The 22,927-nt window shown below is 37.2% G+C and overlaps 1 protein-coding gene across 1 annotated transcript in view; it reads left to right on the forward strand.

The window, feature by feature from the left end:
- The window catches only part of GUCY1A2 (guanylate cyclase 1 soluble subunit alpha 2), a 434,531-nt gene that overhangs the window by 266,319 nt on the left and 145,285 nt on the right, over positions 1-22,927 (forward strand). The window contains exon 6 of the mRNA XM_030836049.2: positions 12,675-12,818. Coding sequence (XP_030691909.1) covers positions 12,675-12,818 — 144 coding nt within the window. The remainder of the gene's footprint in view (positions 1-12,674; positions 12,819-22,927) is intronic.

Genomic DNA, 22,927 nt, shown 5'->3' on the forward strand with positions numbered 1-22,927 from the left:
ATTAGCACTTTTTAAAAAATGTGAATATCTGGGTGGATTTTGTATATTTTTAATTCACATCACACACCAGAAGTCTTCAAACTTTGAGAATCATAAAGTTTACCTGGAAGCATGTGAGAATGCAGTTAGCTTTGTCTTATACTTAGATTTTCTTTTAATAGATCTAGGTGGGGCCTAGAGATCTAATTTTTAGTAAGTACTGTCTAGGTGATTCTTATGTGGGTGGTCCTGAATTTTGCATTCAGAAAACTTGCTTAGTGGACAATTTCCACTCCAATGTAGAAATTGCACAAATTTAAAGCATTTAATAAAACTCTATTGGGCATCCTTATACTTACTGTGCTAGGATTCAGGGATATAAAGTTAAATATAGCTAGTAGAGGGAGAGTATAAACACATACATGCACAAATGCACACACACCCCAAAACATACTGTAATATAGAATTATGTTCATCAAATATGTGTATAAGAAAGTCACAGACCCAGAAGTAGGGAAAGTAAACTTGAGAAAACGTGAGGGCTGGGCTTCCCTGGTTGCGCAGTGGTTGAGAGGCTGCCTGCCAATGCAGGGGACACAGGTTCATGCCCCGGTCTGGGTAGATCCCACATGCCATGGAGTGGCTAGGCCCATGAGCCATGGCCGCTGAGCCTGCACGTGAGGTTCATATTAATTAGGAAGAAAAGAGTTCAGATAACCCAGGACAATCTACAACTTCAAGGTAATCTTTTGAGCAAACTCCTACTGCAGAAACAAGGTGATTATTAAAGAATATGAGATGAGAGCTTCTGGACAAGTGACATTTTTTTCCATTCCAAATATATGGTCAGGAGTCTTTCATCTGCAGGAGCAGGGTATCACCTGTAACTTTTTCACCTGGTTCTCAGACCATAGCCTCTCAGGATCTGACAAGATTGTTCTTATTAAAGGAAAAATGTGGCCCAACTCCTACAATACCACCTGCTATGTGAAGGGAAATCAGACTACTTTCAGAAGGGTAGCCCAGGGACACACTCAAGGTTATTTTGGTACTAGTTTGGTTAACTCCTACTTCTGGAAATTATCTCTGCTCCAGGGACATTTTTATTACCTTCCACTTATTGTTACACCTGTGCTTGACCAACAGTGATGTTTATGTGCTGGCGTTTCTGCATCTTGGCTCCTCTGGACTGCCAGTGCTCTCAACTTCAATAATGTAGCTTCTATGGCCATGGCCATCACTTTGCTTAACCCAAGAAAATGATGCTAAAGACTGCACTGCTTTCATCTACATTGCTTGAGTATTTGTTTTTGTCAGGGCCTTCCTACTTGCTTTTGATATATGTACTCGTGAGTCATGTTTGAAGAGAGCAAGTATATCTTCAAGAAACACAACCTCAACAACAGTAAAAAACTGGGTTCATGCTTGCTGTCTGTGGCAAACTGTTCATCTTCAAGTAGGTCCAGTGGATGTTCCATACCCCTATCACCTCTGCTTGGCCACTGACACCTGGATTTTCATATTTGGCCAGGAGCCTATTTCACCCACTCAGCTGCTGAGTACCTGGAAAAACAGGAATATAAACAGCAGAGACCTGCTGAGTATGTATGAAATAAAGGGGGAAATGTAAAATGTCTCCAAATTTACCCAAGTATACAGTTTTTCCTGGTCTTCTGCTACTTACAAGTTTTCACGAAGACCTTTGCCATGCTCTACCTTTTTATGGCCAGCCTTTTGGATAATCTATGTCCATACCACCAACAATCATTTTGTCTGGTTTCTAGTTATCAAGTAGCTCCAGAACTGTTTTGTGGACTCAGGGTGCCTGCCAATCACTAGAAAACTCCTCTACTGTACCCCTCTCCCTGTCACTCAGGAATCGAACCTAATATAAGACAGGTGATTGGGCTGGCAGGTGTGGCCCAATCCTCACAGCAAGCACAAATATGGTATCCTTTCTGAAAATCAAGTGTTCTTAGCCACAATGACCTCATCATGCCCAGGTGACCAAGTGCTCTGTGAAATGCTAGGAGGGAAAAAGAAGACATTTTTCATTTTTAGGCTTACATCATATTCCAACACCTCTCTTCTCTCTCCTTCCCACCTCCATTTCTTTTTTAAAGACTCTAGGGGCCAAAAACAGAAAGCAGAACAATTAGAAAAGCAGATTTTCTTTTTTTTTTTGATAAATCAATGCATTTAATATAAAATGGGCTCATAAAAATATAAAAGATGAGTAAATGTAAAACATAATTTAGGAATTATTTATAAGTATGGTATAAAAATCCAGAATCCATAAAGGAAAAAAACTGGTACATTTGTCAGTAAAAATTCTAAAATATGTGTGCAACAAAAGTATCATTACAAAGTCAAAAGACCAACAAAATAAGACAAAAAAATGCAAATCTCATGACAGAAAAAGGCCTTAGTATACAAATAATTCTTACAAAGCTCTTAGAAAAAGGCTAATCAAAAATTTGGAAAGTTGGTACAAAACTAGAATTACAAATGACCAACAAAAAAGGAAGAGCCTCAAACTCAAAAATAAGAAAATTAAAATGGGAAACTATTTTTAGCTGATCCAGTTGGCAAAGATTTGTTTTTTTGTTTGTTTTTGTTTTTTTATTCTTGAATTTTATTTTATTTATTTATTTTTTATACAGCAGGTTCTTATTAGTTATCTATTTTATACATATTAGTGTATATATGTCAATCCCAATCTCCCAATTCATCCCACCACCACCTCCACCACTCCTGCTTTCCCCCACTTGGTGTCCATATGCTTGTTCTCTCCATATGTGTCTCTATCTCTACCTTGCAAACCAGTTCATGTGTACCATTTTTCTAGATTCCACATAAATGTGTTAATATACGATATTTGTTTTCCTCTTTCTGACTTACTTCACTCTGTATAAGTCTCTAGGTCCATCCACGTCTCTGCAAATGACTGAATTTCATTCTTTTTATGGCTGAATAATATTCCATTGTATATATGTACCACACCTTCTTTGTTCATTCATTTGTCAATGGGCATTTAGGTTGCTTTCATGACCTGGCTATTGTAAATAGTGCTGCAATGAACATTGGGGTGCATGTGTCCTTTCGAATTATGGTTTTCTCTGGGTACATGCCCAGTAGTGGGATTGCTGGGTCATATGGTAATTCTATTTTTAGTTTTTTAAGGAACCTCCATACTGTTCTCCTTAGTGGCTGTATCAATTTACATTCCCACCAACAGTGCAAGAGTGTTTCCTTTTCTCTGCACCCTCTCCAGCATTTGTTGTTTCTAGATTTTCTGATGATGTCCATTCTAACTGGTTGGATGTGATACCTCATAGTAGTTTTGATTTGCCTTTCTCTAATAATTAGCCTTGTTGAGCACCTTTTCATGTGCCTGTTGGCCATCTGTATGTCTCTTTGGAGAAATGTCTACTTAGGTCTTCTGCCCATTTTTTGATTGGGTTGTTTGTTTTTTTATATTGAGCTGCATGAGCTGCTTGTATATTTTGGAGATTAATCCTTTGTCAGTTGCTTCATTTGCAAATATTTTCTCCCATTCTGAGGGTTGTCTTTTTGTCTTGTTTATGGTTTCCTTTGCTGTGCAAAAGCTTTGAAGTTTCATTAGGTCTCATATGTTTATTTTTGTTTATATTTTCATTATTCTAGGAGGAGGATCAATAAAGATCTTGCTGTGATTTATGTCATAGAGTGTTCTTCCTATGTTTTCCTTTAAGAGTTTTATAGTGTCCAGTCTTACATTTAGGTCTTTAATCTATTTTGAGTTTGTTTTTGTGCGTGGTGTTAGGGAGTGTTCTAATTTCATTCTTTTACATGTAGCTGTCCAGTTTTCCTAACATCACTTATTGAAGAGGCTGTCTTTTCTCCATTGTATATTCTTGCATCCTTTGTCATAGATTAGTTGACCATATGTGCATGGGTTTATCTCTGGGGTTTCTATCCTGTCCCATTGATCAATATTTCTGTTTTTGTGACAATACCATGTTGTCTTGGTTTGTAGGTAGTATAAAGCTACTATACTAGCTTTGTAGTATAAACTGAAGTCGGGGATTCCTCCAGTTCCGTTTTATTCCCTCAAGATTGCTTTGGCTATTCAGGGTCTTTTATGTATCCTCACAAATTAAATTTTTTTTTCTAGTTCCTTAAACAATGCCATTGGTTATTTGTTAGGAATTGCATTGAATCTGTAGATTGCTTTGGGTAGTATGGTCATTTTCGCAATATTCATTCTTCCAGTCCAAGAACATGGTATGTCCCTTCATTTGTTTGTATCATCTTTGATTTCTTTTGTCAGTGTCTTATAGTTTTCTGCATACAGGTCTTTTGTCTCCCTAGGTAGGTTTATTCCTAGGTATTTTATTCTTTTTGTTGCAATGGTAAATGGAAGTGTTTCCTTAATTTCTCTTTCAGATTTTTCATCATTAGTGTATAGGAATGCAAGATATTTCTGTGCATTAATTTTCTACCCTGCAACTTTACCAAATTCATTGATTAGTTCTAGTAGTTTTCTGGTGGCATCTTTAGGATTTTCTATGTATAGTATCATGTCATCTGCAAACAGTGACAGTTTTACTTCTTCTTTTCCAATTTGTGTTCCTTTTATTTCTTTTTCTTCTCTGATTGCCATAGCTAGGACTTCCAAAACGTTGTTGAATGATAGTGGTGAGAGTGGACATCCTTGTCTTGTTCCTGATCCTAGAGGAAATGCTTTCCGTTTTTCACCATTGAGAACGATGTTGGCTGTGGGTTTGTCATATAATGTCTTTATTATATTGAGGTAGGTTCCCTCTATGCCCCCTTTCTGGAGAGTTTTTATCATAAATGGATGATGAATTTTGCCAAAATATTTTTATGCATCTATTGAGATAATCATATGGTTTTTATTCTTCATTTTGTTAAAATGGTGTATCACATTGATTGATTTGCATATATTGAAGAATCCTTGCATCCCTGAGATAAATGTCACTTGATCATGGTGTATGATCCTTATAGTGTGTTTTTGGATTCTATTTGCTAGTATTTTGTTGAGGATTTTTGCACCTATATTCATCAGTGATATTGGTCTGTAATTTTCTTTTTTTGTAGTATCTTTTCCTGGTTTTGGTATCAGGGTGTTTGGTGGCCTCGTACAATGAGTTTGGGAGTGTTCCTTCCTCTGCAATTTTTTGGAAGAGTTTGAGAAGGATGGGTGTTAACTCTTCTCTGAATGTTTGATAGATTTCCCCTGTGAAGTCATCTGGGTCCTGGACTTTCGTTTGTTGGAAGATTTTTAATCACAGTTTCAATTTCAGTGCTTGCATTTGTTCTGTTCATATTTTCTATTTCTTGCTGGTTCAGTCTTGGAAAGTTGTGCTTTTCTAAGATCTTTTCCATTTCTTCCAGGTTGTCCATTTTATTTGCATATAGTTGCTTGTAGTAGTCTCTCATGGTCCTTTTCATTTCTGCAGTGTCAGTTGTTACTTACCCTTTTTCATTTCTAATTCTGTTGATTTGAGTCTTCTCCCTTGTTTTCCTCAGGAGTCTGGCTAATGGTTTATCAATTCTGTTTATCTTCTCAATGAACCTTCTTTTAGCTTTATTGATATTTCCTATTGTTTCCTTTGTTTCTTTTTCATTTATTTCTGATCTGATTTTTATGATTTCTTTTCTTCTGCTAACTTTGTGTATTTTTTTTTCTTCTTTCTCTAATTGCTTTAGGTGTAAGTTTAAGTTGTGTATTTGAGATTTTTCTTGTTTTTTGAGGTAGGATTATATTGCTCTAAACTTTCCTCTTGGAACTGCTTTTGCTGCATCCCATAGGTTTTGGATTGTCATGTTTTTGTTGTCATTTGTCTCTAGGTATTTCTTCAGTGATCTCTTGGTTATTTAGTAATGTATCGTTTAGCCTCCATGTGTTTGTGTTTTTTACTTTTTTTCATTGTAATTTATTTCTAATCTCATAGCATTGTGGTCAGAGAAAATGCTTGATATGATCTCAGTTTTCTTAAATTTACTGAGGCTTGATTTGTGACCTAAGATGTGATCTATCCTGGAGAATGTTTTGTGTGCACTTGAGAAGAAAGTGTAATCTGCTCTTTTCAGGTGGAATGTCCTATAAGTATCAATTAAGTCCATCTGGTATAATGTGTTATTTAAAGCTTGTGTTTCCTTATTTATTTGCATTTTGGATGAACTGTCCATTGGTATAAGTGAGGTGTTAAAATCCCCCACGATTATTGTGTTACTGTTGATTTCCTCTTTTATAGCTGTTAGTATTTGCCTTATGTATTGAGGTGCTCCTATGCTGGGTGCATATATATTTATAATTATTATATATTCTTCTTGGATTGATCCCTTGATCATGTAGTGTCCTTCCTTGTCTCTTGGAACATTCTTTATTTTATAGTCTATTTTATCTGATATGAGTATTGCTACTCCAGCTTCCTTTTGATTGCCATTTGCATGGAATATCTTTTTCCATCCCCTCACTTTTGGTCTCTTTGTGTCCCTAGGTCTGAAGTGGGTCTCTTGTAGACAGCATATATGCGGGTCTTTTTTTGTATCCATTCAGTGAGCTAGTGTATTTTGGGTTGAGCATTTAATCCATTTACATTTAAGGTAATTATCAATATGTATGTTCCTATTACCATTTTCTTAATTGTTTTGGGATTGTTTTTGTAGGTCCTTTTCTTCTCTTGTGTTTTCCACTTAGAGAAGTTCCTTTAGCATTTGGTATAGAACTGGTTTGGTTCTTCTGAATTCTCTTAGTTTTTGCTTGTCTGGAAAGTTATTGATTTCTCCATCAAATCTGAATGAGATCCTTGCTGGGTAGAGTAATCTTGGTTTTCTGTTCTCCCTTTCATCACTTTACATATATCGTGCCACTCCCTTCTGGTTTGTAGAGTTTCTGCTGAGAAATCAGCTGTTAACCTTATGGGAGTTCCCTTGTTTGTTATTTGTCATTTTTACCTTGCTGCTTTTAATAATTTTTCTTTGTCTTTAATTTTTGTCAGTTTGATTACTATGTGTCTTGGTGTGTTTCTCCTTGGGTTTATCCTGCCTGAGACTCTCTGTGCTTCCTGGCTTTGGGTGACTATTTCCTTCCCCATGTTATGGAATGTGTCCACTATAGTCTCTTCAAATATTTTCTCGGGTCCTTTCTCTCTCTCTCTTCTCCTCTGGCACCCCCATAATGCCAATGTGGTGTGTTTAATATTGTCCCAGAGGTCTCTTAGTCTGTCTTCATTTATTTTCATTCTTTTTTCTTTATTCTGTTTCACAGCAGTGATTTTCACCCATCTGTGTTCCAGGTCACTTATCTGTTCTTCTGCCTCAGTTATTCTGCTGTTGATTCCTTTTAGTGTATTTTTCATTTCAGTTATTGTACTGTTCATCTCTGTTTATTTGTTCTTTGATTCTTCTAGGTCTTTGTTAAACATTCCTTGCATCTTCTTGATCTTTGCTTCCATTCTCTTTCTGAGGTCCTGCATCATCTTCACTATCATTATTCTGAATATTTTTTTCTGAAAACTTACTTATCTCCACTTCATTTAGTTGTTTTTCTGGGGTTTTATCTTGTTCCTTCGTTTTGTACCTAGTCCTCTGCCTTTTCATTTTGTCTATCTTTGAATGTGGTTTTCATTCCACAGGCTGCTGGATTGTTATTCTTGCTTCTGTTGTCTGCCTTCTGGTGGATGAGGCCATCTAAGAGGCTAGTGCAAGCTTCCTGATGGTAGGAACTGGTGGTGGGTATAGCTTGCTGTTTCTGTGGTGGATAGAGCTCAGTAAAACTTTAATCCACTTGTCTGCTGATGGATGGGACTGAGTTCCCTTGCTGCTGGTTTTTTGGCCTAGGGCAACCCAGTACTGGAGGATACAGGCTCTTTGGTGGGGCTAATGGCAGACTACGGGTGGTCTCATGCCAAGGAGTACTTCCCAGAACTTTTGCTGCCAGTGTCCTTGTCCGTGTGGTGAGCCATAGCTGCTCCCCACCTCTGCAGGAGACCCTCCTACACTAGCAGGTAGGTCTGGTTCAGTCTCCTATGGCATCACTGCTCCTTCCCCCTGGATCCTTATGTGCACACTTCTTTGTGTGTGCCCTCCAAGAATGGAGTGTCTGTTTCCTGCAGTCCTGTTGAAGTCCTGCAATCAAATCCCACTAGCCTTCAAAGTTGGATTCTCTGGGAATTCCTCCTCCCATTGCCCAACCCCCAGGTTGGGAAGCCTGATGTGGGGCTCACAGCCTTCACTCCAGTGGGTGGACTTCTGTGGTATAATTGTTCTCCAGTTTGTAAGTCACCCACCCAGCGGTTATGGGATTTGATTTTGTTTTGATTGCATCCCTCCTACCATCTCATTGCAGCTTCTCCTTTGTCTTTGGATGTGGGGTATCTTTTTTGGTGAGTTCCAGTGTCTTACTGTCAATGATTGTTGAGCACTTAGTTGTGATTCCAGTGTTCTCGCAAGAGGGCATGAGCACAAGTCCTTCTACTCTACCACCTTGGAGCAATCTAGAAAAGCAGACTTTCTAACTTGTTTCTCCTTTTTATTGTGTCCAGATGAAGAGAGGGAGGCTATCCAGTAAGGTAGACTGTCAGAGTTCTCTGACTCTCTACTATTATGCCCTCTCCCCAAACTCCCTTTCACAAGTTCTACAAAGTTCAAAGGAAGATAGTCCCAGGACTATGGGATGGAAGGACTGAGGTGGTCATGAGTTTCATGGGGCAGAGATTATTTACTGCCCAGTTATGTGCAGTGTTCTTGTAGGGTAATCCTAGCCCCAGTACCACCCTCACCCTTATTTACAACACACACATTCTTTCCTCCCCACTGTGCCCAAATTTCCAAGAAATTTCCCAGATAATTCTTGAACATTAATCTGGAGGGGAGGGAGAAGAAAACATGGGGATGAGCTTCTATTAGAAAGTATAAATAAATTATTTTAAGTAATAAATTAAAGCTAAAATAAATAAAAAGGGTGAATGCATAACTCTAAGAAGTTTATTTATACCACCTTTATTTCTTGAATAATGTAGGGAGTTTGATTATAAAGTGTTGAGAAGGTATACTGAGATAGATTAATTCTTTAAAGTTTGATAAAAGCAGGTATAATAATATGTGGGGCAACAGTTGTTACATAATATTTTTAGTATTTAAGCCTCCTCTTTTATGTTCAGAGAAGGATGTAAGGTTTTTCTGACATTTGCATAAGCTCTATCTTTTTCATTTCCAAGTTTAGTTTAGTCATCTTTATTTTTATCTAATGTCATTTAAGAACAGGTTGGAGATACTGAAAATAAATGAGATGCACTATTTTAGATGGTGTCTATTAAAAAAACACTGAGACAATTATAAAGGAATTCAGACCATAGTCAACTTTTTGGACAGTTTCTTGGTAATATGTTTATAATGTCTACTTGTTTAACTCAAGGAAACAGCCTCAAAAGAAATTTAACTGATATATAATGCTTTCGCTTTCCCTGCTCCTTTTGAAGCAAAGTTGACATAAGTTTGAAGGGAATACACTAAAATTTCCACATGTATTCAATTCTGCTAAATTTGTGTAGACCTGACATTTAGATGAAGGGAGAGGAGAAAAGAATAGAGCTTTAATGGAAAGCTGCATTACTAAGGTGTTTCATCCAAGATTTTCAGGTTAAGATACGGAATATATCTACAAGGAAAGAAAAACATCTCAAGGATGTATTACTTGCACTTTACAGACATCTAGCTGTTTGAAAATTTCTAAGCGATCATATATTCATTCATGTTCTCATTAGTACTATTCACCAGATATTTCTGATCCTTCTCTGAGCACAAGTTTGGTTGCATTTTCCCATCTCCTTTTTGTTAAACATGGTCACGTGACTTGCTTTGACGAATGAATCCTGACAAAAAGCCATATATGTCACTTATGGGAGGAAGCTTTAAGAGCTAGTGTATAATCAGAACCTCTTTTCTTCTGACATGGCAACCAGCTTCAGATGAGGAGATTCTATTGGCACTGTCCCTGGAGTGAAGAGATGTGGCACAATGTTTCTCTCCTCTACCCCAATCCCCTAACCCCCATAAATATGCAACATGAATCAGAAAAAACCTTTGCTATTTTAGAGCATTACGATTTGCATGTTGTATTGTTACTGCAGCATAATCTAGCCTGCCATGATGACAACAACATATTTTAGAATTTTTTTTTTATGTCGGGTGTTTAAGAATAAGTGTGAAAATTCCACATCTTAATCTATGGGTTTTTTGCTGTCTATTTCTTACCTAGCTCTTGATCCTATTGTTTCTGATAGCTAGTCTGGATTTAAATATTTGGAAACTAAATGTTATGTAATCTTACAGGAATGGATTTTAATGTGAATTTCTTATATTTATGTTGTGTACTTCATTTGATTTTTTTTTGTCATTTGCTAACATATTGGTCCATCTTCTCCATACTATTACATTATATATACCTAAGGAGAAAGTACAACATATAACTAACTAATCTTTATATATGCCTGTGGTACAAATTCTAGAAATACACATTTAGTGGTATTCAATAAATTTTTACTGAAATGATAGTGAAGTTAATACTGATGAGAAGTTTGATAATGATAGAGACTCCAAGAAAAGATAATGCTCCAGGAACATGCATGTTCAGAGTGACTGGAGTGCAGTTCAATTTATACAAATAATTAACTGCTTATGTGTTCTAATATTTGAAAATCAGAAGTTAGTTTCAAATTATATAACTAACAACATTCTAGATGTTTTAATTGTATAGAAATACAAAAGTATGAGATAAATCTGAGGTTTAGCAAAAGACATTGTTTTTTTAGGGGGAAATGGTAAATGACCACATTTCAGACGTTTGCTATTTGCTGGTTTTCTTCCTCAGTGAGAGATTTTGGTGGAAGTATATTTTAGTATTTAGAATAAAACTTTTGCTGACTCACATTGTATCATCTTTCTGTTCTTACCATAAAATTTTAATTTACATTTTCTGGCCCCAGATAACAGATCCTGAAGTGAAGATTTGGAACTTCTTGATAGGTCTGAGTGTATTTGAATCATTTTTGATGCATATTTCCTGGTAAGATTCAGATAATCATTGATAATTTTGGCATCTCTAGTTTCATGACATTCATAGGTGCTGTCATCACATTCCCTAAATTTGTGCTCACAGAATTTAATGCAGAGAAGCTTTTTAATATTAAAGTGTTAGGATTCATTCACATGAAATTTAATTATTGCTGTTAAATCTTAAGTAATAGAATATTTTGTAATTCTTGTTATATTTATGATAGAAGCATCTCCAGTAATTTAGAAGCAATTTTTTCCTACCCAGATCTACAAGGCACACAGGTCTACATGGTGCTCATAAAATAAATGGGGCAAATGAGCAACTGATTAGAATGACTGTTATTGTAATCATAGTTAAATATGGTTGATTGTTTATTCATTTGATAGTTATTTATTAAATAGTTATATTTAAGACACTATCATGAGCACTATGAGTACAGACATTAAAATGACATGATCCCATTCTTACAGAGCTCACTTTGTAGCTGTGGATACATATTGATTATATATTGATACATATTGATTATAATCTATGATGAATGCTATAATATAGACGTGTGCTGTTGAAACAGAGTAGAAGAAAGGATTAGTTTTGCTACTAAGAACTAATGGAAGGACCATGGAGTGATTCACAGAAAAAGTGATATTGGAATTGGACATTTAATACAATAGTTCATCACTTTTTTCTAATTAAAAATTAGACCTATTGAACATAATCACCATATCTACCTTGGATAATTAGAAAACTTTCCTCTAGAAATGAGTTGTGCCTAACTTTTATACCATGTTCTATGCTTTGGAATTTTGGAAGTTTTATCCCTGGGTAAATATTGAAAATATTTAACAATCACAATAGCCATTCAGAATGGTTGCTGACATGGTATGGAAAAACTCTTGACAGTGCCTGTTAACTCTTTAATTGTAAGATTATGGATGGGTTTCTGTGCATGAAGTTCTCATCTCAAATATAACCAATACTAGTTTCTTCCATTTAGGATATTTGTGAGGATTAAATGAGATAATGCATGTAAAGCAGTTGATGCAATTAATGGTAGAGTGTATGAATTCAAGAAGTGTTACATGTTATAATTATTAAGAGTAAATAAGAATAGACTAGACAACAAATTACAGGTATATCAAAAAGTGTGACACCTGAAACTAACACAACATTGTAAATCAGCTATACTTCAATTAAAAAAATAAAAATAAACACTAAAACGTGTGGAGTAACTGGGAAAAATTGCAAAAAAAATTACTTTCCAGTGAAGGTCTACTTGAAGGTTTGAAGGAGATGAGTGTCTTTGTAAAAAGTCATTATTTGGAAAATATCCAGGCAAAACACTGACAATTCTATTTTTGTGAGGGATAATTATTTTATATTCTAGTTGTTTCTGATTTCAATGATCATCTATGGTGTTAATGTTGATGAACAAACAGGTCTGGGGTGACATGTTAGTATTTGACTCTGGCTGTTTGCAAACTCTTTTATGATTATACTCTATTGTCTAATTGCTTGATTTATTGATGTTTTGATGATATGTTTTCCAGTAACATTTGTGATTGCAGATAAGTATTTCAACTTTGGCTCATTATCATACATTTGCATTTGATTTGTCTGACTGCTGCAGGTGGAAACAATAGGTGATGCATACTGTGTTGCTGCAGGGCTCCACAGAAAAAGCCTCTGCCATGCTAAACCCATTGCTCTGATGGCCCTGAAGATGATGGAACTTTCTGAAGAGGTGCTGACACCTGATGGAAGACCAATTCAGGTAAGCCTCTCAATAGTTTTGTTTGAGTAGTAATGTACCTTTAACTGAAGAGGCAAGAAATTCCCTTCTGAATTCTACATACTATAATTTACAGATCTAGATAAGCCAGTTGCTCAAGAAGGAGGGATTACTAGAGATAACTCATAAACACAGGAAATGAACAAATGGAATATGACCCAAAATAGGAAAAGTTGTGTGGAAGACAAATTACTATGGGGACAAAAAAAAAAAAAAGAGAGCTAAAGGATTAAACCAAGGAAGGAACCTGCTGTCAGTGACCAATTCAACAACACCAAGCAACAGTGATGGTGAGAGTCAGTTCTGAGAGACAATCCGAAGAGCAAGAAATAAGAAGCAAGAAATTGGAGGACCTGAACAACTTCCTATGGATAGTGTACAGGTGTTCTTATTGAAGCCTTAAGTCTCAGGGTTACTTCTTTTTTTATTTTATTTTTTTACATCTTTATTGGAGTATAATTGCTTTACAATGGTGTGTTAGTTTCTGCTTTAAAACGAAGTCAATCAGTTATACATATGTTCCCATATCTCTTCCCTCTTGTGTCTCCCTCCCTCCCACCCTCCCTATCACACCCCTCCAGGTGGTCACAAAGCACCGAGCTGATCTCCCTGTGCTATGTGGCTGCTTCCCACTAGCTATCTGCCTTATGTTTGGTAGTGTATATATGTCCATGCCTTTCTCTCGCTTTGTCACAGCTTACCCTTCCCCCTCCCCATATCCTCAAGTCCATTCTCTAGTATGTCTGTGCCTTTATTCCTGTCTTACCCCTAGGTTCTTCATGACATTTTTTTTTCTTAAATTCCATATATATGTGTTAGCATACGGTATTTGTCTTTCTCTTTCTGACTTACTTCACTCTGTATGACAGACTCTAGGTCTATCCACCTCATTACAAATAGCTCAATTTCGTTTCTTTTTATGGCTGAGTAATATTCCATTGTATATATGTGCCACATCTTCTTTATCCATTCATCCGATGATGGACACTTAGGTTGTTTCCATCTCTGGGCTATTGTAAATAGAGCTGCATTGAACATTTTGGTGTATGACTCTTTTTGAATTATGGTTTTCTCAGGGTATATGCCCAGTAGTGGGATTGCTGGGTCATATGGTAGTTCTATTTGTAGTTTTTTAAGGAACCTCCATACTGTTCTCCATAGTGGCTGTACCAATTCACATTCCCACCAGCAGTGCAAGAGAGTTCCCTTTTCTCCACACCCTCTCCAGCATTTATTGTTTGTAGATTTTGTGGTGATGGCCATTCTGACTGGTGTGAGATGATATCTCATTGTAGTTTTGATTTGCATTTCTCTAATGATTAATGATGTTGAGCATTCTTTCATGTGTTTGTTGGCAGTCTGTATATCTTCTTTGGAGAAATGTTTATTTAGGTCTTCCGCCCATTTTTGGATTGGGTTGTTTGTTTTTTTCTTATTGAGCTGCTTATAAATTTTGGATATTAATCCTTTGTCAGTTGCTTCATTTGCAAATATTTTCTCCCATTCTGACGGTTGTCATTTTGTCTTGTTTATGATTTCCTTTGCTGTGCAAAACCTTTGAAGTTTCATTAGGTCCCATCTGTTTATTTTTATTTCCATTTCTCTAGGAGGTGGGTCAAAAAGGATCTTGCTGTGATTTATGTCATAGAGTGTTCCGCCTATGTTTTCCTCTAAGAGTTTGATAGTTTCTGGCCATACATTTAGGCCTTTAATCCATTTTGAGCTTATTTTTGTGTATGGTGTTAGGGAGTGATCTAATCTCATACTATTACATGTATGTGTCCAGTTTTCCCAGCACCACTTATTGAAGAGGCTGTCCTTTCTCCACTGTACATTCCTGCCTCCTTTACCAAAGATAAGGTGACCATATGTGCATGGGTTTATCTCTGGACTTTCTATCCTGTTCCATTGATCTATCTTTCTGTTTTTGTGCCAGTACCATACTATCTTGATTACTGTAGCTTTGTAGTACAGTATGGGATCAGGGAGCCTGATTCCTCCAGCTCAGTTTTTCGTTCTCAAGATTACTTTTTCTATTCGGGATCTTTTGTGTTTCCATACAAATTGTGAAATTTTTTGTTTTAGTTCTGTGAAAAATGCCAGTGGTAGTTTGATAGGTATTGCATTGAAACTGTAGATTGCTTTGGGTAGTAGAGTCATTTTCACAATGTTGATGCTTCCAATTCAAGAACATGGGATATCTCTCCATCTATTTGTATCAACTTTAATTTCTTTAATCAGTGCCTTATAGTTTTCTGCATACAAGTCTTTTGTCTCCTTAGGTAGGTTTATTCCTAGATATTTTATTCTTTTTGTTGCAATGGTAAATGGGAGTGTTTTCTTGATTTCACTATCAGATTTTTCATCATTAGTATAAAGGAATGCCAGAGATTTCTGTGCATTAATTTTGTATCCTGCTACTTACCAAATTCATTGATTAGCTCTAGTAGTTTTCTGGTAGCATCTTTAGGATTCTCTATATATAGTTTCATGTCATTTGCAAACAGTGACAGCTTTACTTCTTTTCCGATTTGGATTCCTTTTATTTCCCTTTCTTCTCTGATTTCTGCGGCTAAAACTTCCAAAACTTTGTTGAATAAGAGCGGTGAGAGTGGGCAACCTTGTCTTGTTCCTGGTCTTAGTGGAAGTGCTTTCAGTTTTTCTCCATTGAGGATGATGTTCACTGTGGGTTTGTCATATATGGCCTTTATTATGTTGAGGAAAGTTCCCTCTATGCCTACTTTCTGCAGGGTTTTTATCATAAATGGGTGTTGAATTTTGTCGGCTGTACATCTATTGAGATGATCTTATAATTTTTCTCCTTCAGTTTGTTAATATGGTGTATCATGTGATTGATTTGCATATATTGAAGAATCCTTGCATTCCTGGAATAAACCCCACTTGATCATGCTGTATGATCCTTTTAATGTGTTGTTGGATTCTGTTTGCTAGTATTTTGTTGAGGATTTTTGCATCTATGTTCATCAGTGATATTGGCCTGTAGTTTTCTTTCTTTGTGACATCCTTGTCTGGTTTTGGTATCAGGGTGATGGTGGCCTCGTAGAATGAGTTTGCGAGTGTTCCTCCATCTCCTATATTTTGGAAGAGTTTGACAAGGATAGGTGTTAGCTCTTCTCTAAATGTTTGATAAAATTCGCCTGTGAAGCCATCTGGTCCTGGGCTTTTGTTTGTTGGAAGATTTTTAATCACAGTTTCAATTTCAGTGCCTGTGATTTCTCTGTTCTTATTTTCTATTTCTTCCTGATTCAGTCTTGGCAAGTTGCGCATTTCTAAGAATTTGTCCATTTCTTCCAGGTTGTCCATTTTATTGGCATAGAGCTGCTTGTAGTAATCTCTCATGATCTTTTGTATTTCTGCAGTGTCAGTTGTTACTTCTCCTTCTTCATTTCTAATTCTACTGATTTGAGTCTTCTCACTTTTTTTCTTGATGAGTCTGGCTAATGGTTTATCAATTTTGTTTATCTTCTCAGAGAACCAGCTTTTAGTTTTATTGATCTTTACTATCGTTTCCTTCATTTGTTTTTCATTTATTTCTTATCCGATTTTTATGACTTCTTTCCTTCTGCTTACTTTGGGGTTTTTTGTTCTTCTTTCTCTAATTGCTTTAGGTGCAAGGTTAGGTTGTTTATTCGAGATGTTTCCTGTTTCTTAAGGTAGGATTGTATTGCTATAAACTTCCCTCTTAGAACTGCTTTTGCTGCATCCCATAGGTTTTGGGTCGTCGTGTCTCCATTGTCATTTGTTTCTAGGTATTTTTTTATTTTCTCTTTTATTTCTTTAGTAATCACTTTGTTATTAAGTAGTGTATTGTTTAGCCTCCATGTGTTTGTATTTTTTACAGATCTTTTCCTGTAATTGATATCTAGTCTCATAGCATTGTGGTAAGAAAAGAAACTTGATACAATTTCAATTTTCTTAAATTTACCAAGGCTTGATTTGTGACCCAAGATATGATCTATCCTGGAGAACGTTCCATGAGCACTTGAGAAAAATGTGTATTCTGTTGTTTTTGGATGGAATGTCCTATAAATATCAATTAAGTCCATCTTGTGAAATGTATCATTTAAAGCTTGTGTTTCCTTATTTATTTTCATTTAGGATGATCTGTCCATTGGTGAAAGTGGGGTGTTAAAGTCCCCTACTATGAATGTGTTACTGTTGATTTCCCCTTTTATGGCTGTTAGGATTTGCCTTATGTATTGAGGTGCTCCTATGTTGGGTGCATAAATATTTACAACTGTTATATCTCCTTCTTGGATTGATCCCTTGATCATTATGTAGTGTCCTTCTTTGTCTCTTCTAATAGTCTTTATTTTAAAGTCTATTTTGTCTGATATGAGAATTGCTACTTCAGCTTTCTTTGGTTTCCGTTTGCATGGAATATCTTTTTCCAGCCCCTTACTTTGAGTCTGTATGTGTCTCTACGTCTGAAGTAGGTCTCTTGTAGACAGCATATATATGGGTCTTGTTTTTGTATCCATTCAGCCAATCTGTGTCTTTTGGTGGGAGCATTTAGTCCATTTACATTTAAGGTAATTATTGAAATGTATGTTCTTATTCCCATTTACTTAATTGCTTTGCGTTCATTATTGTAGATCTTTTCCTTCTCTTGTGTTTCTTGCCTAGAGAAGTTCCTTTACTATTTGTTGTAAAGCTGGTTTGGTGGTGCTGAACTCTCGCAGCTTTTGCAGCTTTTGTAAAGGTTTTAATTTCTTCATCAAATCTGAATGAGATCCTTGCTGGGTAGAGTAATCTTAATTGCAGTTTCTTCTCCTTCATCACCTTAAATATGTCTTGCGAGTCCCTTCTGGCTTGCAGAATTTCTGCTAAAAGATCAGCTGTTAACCTTATGGGGATTCCCTTGTGTGTTATTTGTTGTTTTTCTCTTGCTGCTTTTAATATGTTTTCTTTGCATTTAATTTTTGACAGTTTGATTAATATGTGTCTTGGCGTATTTCTCCTTGTTTATCCTGTATGGGACTGTCTGTGCTTCCTGGACTTGATTAACTATTTCCTTTCCCATATTAAGGAAATTTTCAACTATAATCTCTTCAAATATTTTCTCAGTCCCTTTCTTTTTCTCTACTTCTTTAGGAACCCCTATAATTCGAATGTTGGTGCATTTAATGTTGTCCCAGAGGTCTCTGAGACTGTACTCAGTTCTTTTCATTCTTTTTTCTTTATTCTGCTCTGCAGTAGTTATTTCCACTATTTTATCTTCCACGTCACTTATTCTTTCTTCTTCCTCAGTTATTCTGCTATTGATCCCATCTAGAGTATTTTTAATTTCATTTATAGTGTTGTTCATCATTCCTTGTTTGCTCTTTAGTTCTTCTATGTCCTTGTTAAATGTTTCTTGCATTTTGTCTATTCTATTTCCAAGATTTTGTATCATCTTTACTATCATTATTCTGATTTTTTTTTCAGGTAGACTGCCTATTTCCTCTTCATTTGTTAAGTCTGGTGGGTTTTTATCTTGCTTCTTCATCTGCTGTGTGTTTTTCTGTCTTCTCATTTTGCTTATCTTACTGTTTTGGGGGACTCCTTTTGCAGTCTGCAGGTTCATATTTCCTGTTATTTTTGGTGTCTGCCCCCAGTGGCTAAGGTTGGTTCAGTGGGTTGTGTAGGCTTCCTGGTGGAGGGGACTGGTGCCTATGTTCCAGTGGATGAGACTGGTTATTGTCTTTCTGGTGGGCAGGTCCATGTCTGGTGGTGTGCTTTGGGGTGTCTGTGGACTTTTTATGATTTTAGGCAGCCTCTCTGCTAATGGGTGGGTTTGTGTTCCTGTCTTGCTAGTGTTTGTCATAGGGTGTCCAGCACTGTAGCATGCTGGTCATTGAGTGAAGCTGGGTGTTGGTGTTGAGATGGAGATCTCTGGGAGATTTTTGCCATTTGATATTATGTGGATCTGGGAGGTCTGTTGTGGACCATTGTCTGGAAGTTGGTTCTCCCACCTCAGAGGCACAGCACTGACTCCTGGCTGCAGCACCAAGAGACTTTCATCCACACGGCTCAGAATAAAAGGGAGAAATATTAGAAAGAAAGAATTAGTAGAAGTAGAAAGAAAGAAAGACAGAAAGAAAGAATGAAGGAAAGAAAGAAATGATGGAGGGAGGGAGGGAGGGAGGAAGGAAGAAAGGAAGGAGGGAAGGAAGAAAAAAAGAAAGAAGATAAAGTAAATTAAAATAAAGTAAGATAAAATATAATAAAGTTATTAAAATAAAAATTAATTATTAAGAAAAATAATTTTTAAAAAAAACGGATGGGTAAAACCCTAGGAAAAATGGTGGAAGCAAAGCTATACAGACAAAATCTCATACAGAAGCATACACACAGACACTCACAAAAAGAGGAAAAGGGGAAAAAGTCATAAATCTTGCTCTCAAAGTCCACCCTCCTCAATTTGGGATGATTCGTTGTCTTTAGGAGGGAAGGGAGGAAAGAAAGAAAGAAGATAAAGTAAAATAAAATAAAGTAAGATAAAATAAAATAAAGTTATTAAAATAAAAAATAACTATTAAGGAAAAAAAAAGGATAGAACCCTAGGACAAATGTTGGAAGCAAAGCTCTACAGACAAAATCTCACACAGAAGCATACACATACACACTCACAAAAAGAGGAAAAGGGGAAAAATTCATAAAGCTTGCTCTCAAAGTCCACCTCCTCAATTTGGGATGAATCGTTGTCTATTCATGTATTCCACAGATGCAGTGTACATCAAGTTGATTGTGGAGATTTAATCCACTGCTTCTGAGGCTGCTGGGAGAGATTTCCCTTTCTCTTCCTTGTTCTCACAGCTCCCGGGGCTCAGCTTTGGATTTGGCCCCGCCTCTGCATGTAGGTTGCCGGAGGGCATCTGTTCTTCGCTCAGACAGGATGGGGTTAAAGGAGCAGCTGCTTCGGGGACTCTGGCTCACTCAGGCCGGAGGGAGAGAGGGTACGGAGTGCGGGGCAAGCCTCCGGCGGCAGAAGCCAGCATGACGTTGCCCCAGCCTGAGGTGCGCTGTGCGTTCTCCCAGGGAAGTTGTCCCTGGATCCTGGGACCGTGGCAGTGGTGGGCTGCACAGGCTCCCCAGAAGGGGTGTGTGGATAGTGACCTATGCTTGCACACAGGCTTCTTGGTGGCGGCAGCAGCAGCCTCAGTGTCTCATGCCCGTCTCTGGGGTCCGCACTTTTAGCAGCGGCCCACGCCCGTCTCTCGAGCTCCTTTAAGCGGCGCTCTTAATCCCCTCTCCTCGTGCACCAGGAAACAAAGAGGGAAGAAAAAGTCTCTTGCCTCTTCGGCAGGTCCAGACTTTTTCCCGGACTCCCTCCTGGCTAGCCATGGTACACTAACCCCCTGCAGGCTGTGTTTACGCCGCCAACCCCAGTCCTCTCCCTATGCTCCGACCGAAGCCCAAGCCTCAGTTCCCAGACCCTCCCGCCCCGGCCAGTGAGCAGACAAGCCTCTCGGGCTGGTGAGTGCTGGTCGGCACCGATCCTCTGTGCGAGAATCTCTCCACTTTGCCCTCCGCACCCCTGTTGCTGTGCTCTCCTCCGCGGCTCCGAAGCTCCCCTCTCCGCCACCATCAGTCTCCGCCCGTGAAGGGGATTCTTAGTGTGTGGAAATCTTTCCTCCTTCCCAGCTCCCTCCCACTGGTGCAAGTCCTGTCCCTGTCCTTTTGTCTCTGTTTATTCTTTTTTCTTTTGCCCTACATAGGTACATGGAGTGTTTCTTGCCTTTTGGGAGGTCTGAGGTCTTCTGCCAGCGTTCAGTAGGTGTTCTGTAGGAGTTGTTCCACGTGTAGATGTATTTCTGGTGTATCTGTGGGGAGGAAGGTGATCTCCACGTCTTACTCTTCCACCATTTTCCCCTCGTCCCCTTCAGGGTTACTTCTGAAATAGTTTTTTATGTGAAAGATCTTGAAGGTTGGAGCCCAAGACTGAGGAAATATCAGAAACTGTGGAAAATGTAGCTCCTCGTGTATTGTACTCTTTTTGGTACTGAGAGCTGTCTGCAATCTTGGATCTACCTCTGAGAATGGATGAGGTCACCTAGCTATATTTCTGCAAGCACCTGATAGATCCCAGAAATGTTTTTACTATGAATTCTTATAAACAAAAATCTTCTATTTGGCAAAGTGACCTTGAATCAAGGCAGACTTTTTATAACAGTTCATCAACCATGGGTTAAAAAATACAGAAAAAAGCCTCAAAATGTGAATATATTCCTAGTTTGGCAGTATGGCAAAGTAGATACTCTGACTGACCCTTCTGATTAAAATGTAGTGTTAAATAGTTTAGAAATAGTAGCTTTTTGAAAGTCACTAAGCATATCACTGATCTCAGGAAAGAGAGAAATGTGTCAATCACATTATATATATAGATAAAACAAAATTTGAGTGGTGAATTTAAGTGCTCTGTCATTAACAGTGATAATAGGAAACACTATCCCTCCATGAAGAAAGTCAAATTCAGGCTCCCCTGGTGGCGCAGTGGTTAAGAGTCCACCTGCCAATGCAGGGGACACAGGTTCATGCCCCGGGCTGGGAAGATCCCACATGCCGCGGAGCAGCTAGGCCCGTGAACCATGGCTGCTGAGCCTGTGTGTCTGGAGCCTGTGCTCCACAACAGGAGAGGCCACAACAGTGAGAGGCCCGTGTACTGCAAAAAAAAAAAAAAAGTCAACTTCAATTCCCTCTTCAAAGAATTTCCACAGATATAGTTCTCTGAAAAATGACTGCCTAATACTAAAAACAAAACAAAATAAAACAAAGGGGAAAAAATCACACAGGAAAATGAAGTACTATGGGTTAAGAACCAGTAGAAACAGAAGATGAGAAAAACAGATCTGGAGTTGTCAAATATCAAAATTATTTGACACAGAATCAAAATGACAATGCTTAAAATAATTAAAGAAATAAAAGAGAAGCTTCACTACCATGTGTAAAATATATATCTAGTGGGAACCTGCTGTATAGCACAGAGAGCTCAGCTTGGTGTGCTGTGATGACCTAGATGGGTGGATGGGGCGGGTGGGGGAGTGGGAGGAGGGGTCCAAGAGGAAGGGGATATATGTATAAATATAGCTGATTCACTTTGTTGTACAGCAGAAACTAACACAACATTGTAAAGCAATTATGCCCCAATTAAAAAAAAAAAAAAAACAAGGCTGGAACAACTAGGTTTGAAAATGAACCGGAGAATTTCTAAGCAATCAACAGAATACCAAAAGAAACAAACAAAAACCAAAAATCAAGCAAACCAAAACAAAAAAACTCTCAGTGGATGAGTTTAAAAGCAGATTAGATACAGCTGAAGAAAGTTCCTGTAAATAAGTCCAGAGAATTAAAACGGGGGAAATATGAATAAAAGAATGTAGGAGACTTTATACATTCAGTTGGAATTATCTCCACATGAATATAATAGACGGAATGCACAAAAAATTATTTTTTTCTGGAATTATTAAAAGACACTAATCAGTTCTCAGACACAGTAATCCTAAAGAATTCTACAAAAGAGAAATCATAGGAATCCAAAAGTATCTCTTTTTTTTACATTAAGTACATTAAAGTCTTTTTTATTTTTTAAATAATTCCATTTTAATTTATTTTTTGTGTTTCACATCATTTGTATTTAATTCCATAATATATCTGTGATTTATATAATGGTACATATATACATATTTGAGGTATAGTTGATTTACAATATTATATTAGTTTCAGGTGTATGACATGGTGATTCAAAATTTTTATAGCTTATACTCAATTTATAGTTATTATAAGATATTGGCTATATCCCCTGTGCTGTGAAATATATCCTTATATCTTATTTATTTTATACATAGTAATTTGTACTTCTTAATCCCCTACCCCTATCTTGCCCCTCCTTTCTTCCTTCTCCCCACTGGTAACCAGTAGTTTGTTTTCTATATCTGTGAGTCTGTTTCTTTTTTGTTATATTCATTAGTTTGTTTTATTTTTTTAGATTCCACATATAAGTGATAACATACAGTATTTGTCTTTGTCTGACTCATATCACTAAGTATAATATCCTCCAGGTCCATCCATGTTGTAGCAAATGGCGAAAT

This window comes from Globicephala melas, chromosome 8, assembly GCF_963455315.2.
Source record: "Globicephala melas chromosome 8, mGloMel1.2, whole genome shotgun sequence".
Lineage (NCBI taxonomy): Eukaryota > Metazoa > Chordata > Mammalia > Artiodactyla > Delphinidae > Globicephala > Globicephala melas.